Source organism: Octopus bimaculoides, chromosome 17 (genome assembly GCF_001194135.2).
Source record: "Octopus bimaculoides isolate UCB-OBI-ISO-001 chromosome 17, ASM119413v2, whole genome shotgun sequence".
Taxonomy (NCBI): Eukaryota; Metazoa; Mollusca; class Cephalopoda; order Octopoda; family Octopodidae; genus Octopus; species Octopus bimaculoides.
In genome coordinates, this window is record NC_068997.1 from 30,023,348 (window position 1) to 30,029,916 (window position 6,569).

General features: G+C 40.8%; 2 protein-coding genes across 2 annotated transcripts in view; one reads left to right on the forward strand and one right to left on the reverse strand.

Moving 5' to 3' along the window:
- Positions 1 to 1,375: 1,375 nt before the first annotated feature.
- LOC106876633 (uncharacterized) lies at positions 1,376 to 1,807 on the forward strand. The gene has a single exon (XM_014925247.1). The coding sequence runs from the start codon at positions 1,376 to 1,378 to the stop codon at positions 1,805 to 1,807; it is 432 nt and encodes a 143-aa protein (XP_014780733.1).
- A 1,481-nt stretch (positions 1,808 to 3,288) lies between these two features.
- The window catches only part of LOC128249715 (uncharacterized), a 23,006-nt gene continuing 19,725 nt past the window's right edge, over positions 3,289 to 6,569 (reverse strand). The window contains exon 5 of the mRNA XM_052974146.1: positions 3,289 to 3,800. Within this exon, the coding sequence (XP_052830106.1) occupies positions 3,289 to 3,800 (512 nt within the window). The remainder of the gene's footprint in view (positions 3,801 to 6,569) is intronic.

The following is a 6,569-nucleotide window of genomic DNA, read 5'->3' on the forward strand; positions in this document are numbered from 1 at the left end:
TGAATTAAATTGATTTTATTAGTAAAGAAACACACATTTTATCTGATATCATTATTATTAGCAAACGTGATCCTTTGAAGTCTTGCTCACATTTCATTGAGAAGTAAATAATTTTCAGGTGAATTCCATTAAAGTTCAGTCCAGTCTCTTTAGTAGGCACTTAGTGTTAGTATATGAAAAGGCGGTACATGTAGAAGATATCATACATAAACGTGAACAATCCAGAACCGAGTGAGCATCCATTTGGGCCTCGGTTACAAGGTTGTGATGTGGATTTTGTTTGAAGGAAAAAGTTGAATAAGCTGTCTGGCCATTAATTTCTTTTTCTGCAACAGAGAAAAAGAAAATGAAAGAAAAAACACAAGAAATATAGCAACATAAATGAAATGATTTCTCTTCATTGACAAGGTACAAGGGAAACGAAAAGATGTGGTCTATTGATTCGATAGATCGATGTTATTGATGTTCCGTTTGAGCATCTTTAGGTTAGTGTGAGTAGGGAGTGAGTTCCTGAGTGTTGCATAATCTAGAAAGGAAGAATTGGGAATAATAATTGATGAGGGATCTAGCTGTTGAAATAGCATGTATGAGGGGAGAGGGAGAAGGGGGTATGTAGCTGGTTAACTCGAAGGTAGAGAGGTTCTCGTATTACCAGCGAGATGTATTGGGGTGTATTTCTGAGCAAGTTAGTAATGAAGCGTGTTGAGATTTTTAATGACAGCGAGGATTAATATTAACCCATCTGCCAGATTTTAAATGAAGTGGTATTAAACAGTTCCCGGACTAGTTCTGTAGCGTGCCAACAGATGGCAGCACATGGTTAAGTGCGCAATGAAAGCTAGCAGTGATGTTTTTGAAGCAGTGCGCTGAGTGACATCGCTGCGTTTACTTCGCAAGATGTGAAATTTTTGATATTGTAAGCTGCAAACTGCGATTTCGTGATGGGCTGGAGGTTGGAACAAAGAGCCAACGTGAAATTTTGCGCAAAATTTGGGACGTCTTCTATAAAGACATTGAGTATGCTTTGGCAAATTAACGGTAACAAGGCAATTGGTTTTACGCAATGTTACGAGTGGCACGCGCTCTTCAAAAGCAAACGAACATCCCTGGAAGACGATGAGCTATCTGGAATATCGACCACGGGCGTCATCCCAGGAGATGTAGAGAAAATTCATCAGCTTGTGAATGAAGATCGTCGGACGACAATCAATGACATTGCTGATGTTATTGATCTGTTGTATGGATTCATGCAGACAATCTTAACATCTGAACTGAACATCCGGCGTGTCTCTGCCAAATTTTCTCTCAGGAGAAAGAACATTGCGTTAATGTCTGTCAAGATGTCAGTCAGCCTGCCGCTGATGACCAATCCTTCATGTCAAGGATCATTACTGGTGATGAGAGTTGGGTCCACAGGTACGAACCTGAGATGAAACAGCAGTTATCACAATGGAAGAGCCCTTCATCTCCACGACCTAAGACAACACGAAAGAACCGCAGTTCAATCAAGGGTGTGTTGATCGTTTTTTCCAACATCTGCATTATTGTTCAGCGAGAATTCATCCCCCAGGGCCAGCCAGTCAATCGGCAGTTTTTACTACGCCGTTTTGAGAGAAGAAATTTGGCGAAAAGACCGGTTCTGCAGAGCGCGAAGAACCGGATTCTTCATGACGACAATGCATCCTGCCACCGATCTCTGCTCTCTCGTGAATTTCTCATCAAAAACAACACAGTATCGCTTCTACATCAGCCCTATTCGTCACATTTAGCCAACTTCCTGCGGGCTTCCATTTCTTTCCCAAGATGAAAATGCCGCTGTTTTAACACCATTGTCCTTTTCCTGGAACGAATCGCAGATGGTTCTCGAATCGCTTAAGGAAAACAACTTTCAGGTCGGATACCAAAAGTGGCAGGAACGCTGAGACTGGTCTATTTCCTCACAAGGTAATTATTCCGAAGGAGAAGATGTGAAAACATGGACAATGTATTTTTCAATAAACATAACGGGAAGTTTTTGATACCGCTTCGTAATTGTAGATCAGTTTTACTACATCTTTTAAAAAGGCTATTAATTATTAAATTAATGCTTATCTATTTAAAAATGCATAAGTATTAATGCGATGAAGAAGAAAGCGATATTTATTAATTTCTATTTATTTTTCGGCAAGAATTGGACACAGAAGATCAATGAGTAAAAGATGAACAAGAAACAGAACCAAAGAACACACAAAAAAAAATAGACAATATAGAATGGTCTTACTGCTAAGAAAATAATAAGAGTCGAAAACCCTTATACCACATCCTGCAGAGTTAATCTTCTCAAATGCATGTGACTGCTTGAAATCATTCCAAAGTTCTGAAATGGAATAAAAATAAAATAGTCCCCAATTTCTTTCCTGGTTTTAATGTTTTCCATGATTTCTTTAATATTATTCAAGAAATCCTCATCTCTTTAACACAATCGACTTTCCTATTTATATAAGATGATTTTATATTAGAAATTATCACTTCTTTAATATATGTTGTGTTTTATTTATTATCAGTTATTTTGTAGTATTAGCACAAGGCCTCAGATATGAAGGGAGGGGACAGACGTTTAGAAAGGTTCTAGGATGTTACCGATATGTTACTGATACGTCACTTTATGCGTGATTAGACCGCAAAGGAAAAAGAAAACCAATATTCTTCATCTCTGAGAGTTTGATGACTTATTTAGAGTATGTCTAAATCATTTTTAATGTTGTATGCTATGTTTTAATAGAGAAAAACTAAACAACTACAACAAACAAATCCGTCGTACACATGATAGCAGGCGTTCGAGGTCACTCCTCAAGTTATCAACGCTTGGGCATTGAACGATTTTGTGTAGAACACATGCGTCATTTGTGTGCATCTCAGGCAGACTTCAATTGACAGCGTTTTTATGTGTCATTAAAAATCTCAGCACGCTTCAATACTAAATTGCTCAGAAATCCCATAATACATCTCGCTAATAATACGAGAACCTCTCTACCTCCGAGATAACCAGCTACATACCTCTTCTCCCTCTCCTGTCATACATGCTATAGTTTATACCGAGCTGGTAGTGTCTACTGGTAGCATAGCCAGACCAAAAATCTTTGGAAATTATCTCTGTGTTCCGACTCGCAGGTAGAACGGACAACGCCGTCGCTCTTTTCTACCACAGACAATCTGTAGAACACCAAACTGGGGTTTCTGTATTGGTTGACTGGCAGAGGGTTGTGAGCGTCTGACAACACTCTAGATGTGGAAAAAATCTGTCTTAGTCTACTCTTGATCCTGCATGATTGTAACTCTTCCAAAGAGACGAGCTGCGGAAAAGTGAGTCTGAGAAACGACGACCCCACCTGGTGAGCGCCAATCAAACTCTGGAGATGTCGCAACCGCAGCGCCCGACTGCTCATCGTCAGGCACAGCGTGCTCAGTTTTCCACCTAGCGGTTGTCGACAGCAAATGGATCGTATGACGAGTGAAACGTGTAAATTCCAAAGGAAGCGGAAACACAGGTGGCAATGTATGACGGTAATGTTGTAAGCATTCGCCACCTCTACTCCACCTTTCAAGGATAACTTCCGCTCGGCTAATTTCTGAGTAAAGTTGGTCACCCTGATCTTTCCAGTGCTTCTCTACTTGGAGATGTGGACCAAACCATATCCCGAGTAATTTACCCTGCCTGTCCATCCAGCGCATAATGATGTTGATGGACTGAGCGACCAGCATCTCTAGGCAAAGAGCTTCAGAACGATGTTTGATGTCACTGCCTCGTAGTCCCTTAGAGACTGCTGTCAGACTCAATGACAATGCGTTTAATAAAGTTATGGTCCGAAAATTATCACGAGATTCTCGTTGTTCGGGTCACTTCCCAGGTGCGATACTACTGTACGACTCACAGCACTAAGAATTACCCTGTTTTGCTGCCATTCCTAGTAAATATTGGCTAAGAGGTCCCCAAAGAAGTGTGGCATACAAAAGTAAAATTCATATGGGAGAACATCGAGACCAAGAGATTTTTCCCTCCAACATCCATTCATTCAACCATCAATCCCCGTATCTCAGCAGCCGTATCAGCTCTTGGCAACACTCCGTCTATACACAAACGCACACACACACGCACACACACACACACACACACACACACACACACACACACACACACACACACACACACACACACACACACACACACACACACACACACACACACACACACACACACACACACATGCATACACACGTAGGTATGTATGTACGTATGTTTGTATGTATGTACGTATGTATACATGCATGTACATATATATTTGTGTATGTATGTATGTATTTATGTGCGTACGTACGTATGTATGTATGTCGGCCACAACCAGACACAAAGTGTTCCTTCTCTTTCTTTCATGTGATGTCCTTGGTCATCGTCGACAACGACGGAAGAACTAATAATGTATAGTATAATAAAACCCATCCCAGAAGAAACAGAAGCCGAAAGATAACTAAGTGGAAAATGGCAAATGAGGAAATGCAGACATAGTATGGGAACTATGGGAAGTTGGGATACTGAGCAATAAAGCAAAATGGAAGTCAACAGATGAAGGAATTCACGTAGGATTCAGTAGAAATACGAATGGAAATAAGAACAGAAATAAAAAGGGACTCTGAGAGGTAAAGGCACCAACTGGTTTCTTAATTATGAACGCGCTGCCGACAACCCTCTCCTAAAGAAAAGACAAAAACAAACAAATGATGCACGGACACAGTTTTACAGTGAGCAAGAGAACCTAAACCCGTTTCACTCTCAAGAAAAGGATAAAAGACCGATCCCAAACATCATTATCATCACTCGAATGAATGACATCGGTATTTCACCAAGAACAAGCAAATATATAAGTAATCCCTAGGTCGACATTACAATTTCCCCTCCCCATAAGGAGAAACAATCAACGAAAACTGACCGAAACACACCAAAGGAACCTAAATTCCAAAAAGTCACTGAACAACAGATTTCTGCCATACGGAGAAACTCCCAACGAAATCTCCCTGAAATACGTCAGCGGAGCATAAAATTCAGACACACCGAACAGTCGTAAACCACAAATCCACAACATAAATTAGGCCAATAGGAGATGCATTTATAACGTGATTACAATAACTCTTTTCGAGACCAAGATCAGAGATATACGGTGGCACCAATCATAGAAGAGAAGTCAAAAATAATTAAGATCATTAATTTAGTAAACAAAGAATTAAGAACACAACAAATTAACTTATTCTCTAAAGGGCTGAAATTCCCACCAATCCCTCAAAGACACAACTATAACGAAATGAAAAACGAATTAAGATTCTCCAAAGAACGGTACGAGAAAAATAGCCTCACGAAATGGTAAGAACAAAACCCGAGATTTCTCTGAATATATTTGGAAGTACCCATATCAACACACACACACACACACACACACGCACGCACACACACACACACACACACACACACACACACACACACACACACAGAAAACCCAACCAAACTTGCATTATCGTATGAGAAGACGATGCATAATGTGAAAAGGCCAAAATCCATTGTCAATGAAAAATAATGAGAATCTTTAGGATATTAATAAATTTATACCCAGAGGCGTGTAGCGTGTGATCGTCGTATTGAGCATGACAGGGAAAGTTGAGCAGGGAACCTGCATCAAAGTTTAGAGACCTCTGCAAAGTTTAGAAAAAGTTTTCAATGTGCCGAAGGATATCTTATGCAACTGAAGGCGAGTGTCTTGGCAGGCACTCGTTTCATACATAAATCTTTAGGGATTATGGACTGAACTAAACCGAAACTAATCTGAACATATTCTGATAACTCATGGATGGTGAATCGACGATTTCCACTCACAGCTACACGCACATCTGCGATGTTTTACTCAGTTTCGCTGGTTGTATGTCTACCAGAACGTTCGTCAATATCGATATGTGTGCGTGTATATAGAAATAAAAATTATAAATTATAAAAAATAAGGATGAAAGGTGATAAAGGAGAAGTTAATACAATATAAATGGTGCAATTAGAAACAAGATTAAAATGAAAGAAGGTTCCAGGTGGAGTCGCGAGTGTGTGGATCTGTGGTGCAGAGCGAGGCCAAAGAGGGAGATGATAGAGGGGGAGTTGTTAACCAAGCGGAAGTGACGGGCGACGAGGGTGTTTGAACGTAGCCGAACATCTCTCAGATGTTCGGTGAGATGTTCGGTGAGATGTTCGGTGAACCGGTCGGCCAGTCGGCGGCCCGTCTGACCTACATATAGTTTACCACAGATGTTGCATCTAATACAGTATATGAGGCTAGAAGAGGTGCAAGAGAAGGAATTTGTGATGCAAAGCATGTGCTGATTGGAACCAGTGAAAGAAGTAGTGTTGGTGATGAAGGGGAAGGTTTGACAGCGGGATCTGGAGCACGGGAAGGATCCGGTTGGGGTGGGGGAAGAGGAGAAGGTGCTACGGACCAGAAGATCGCGTAGGTTTCGGGCGCGTTTAAAGGAGGACAAGGGTGGGCTGGAGAAAATGGAGC

Bases quoted from the DNA above. Each gene is read 5' to 3' on its own strand.
- LOC106876633 (XM_014925247.1), top strand. From the start codon at position 1,376: ATGTCAAGGATCATTACTGGTGATGAGAGTTGGGTCCACAGGTACGAA.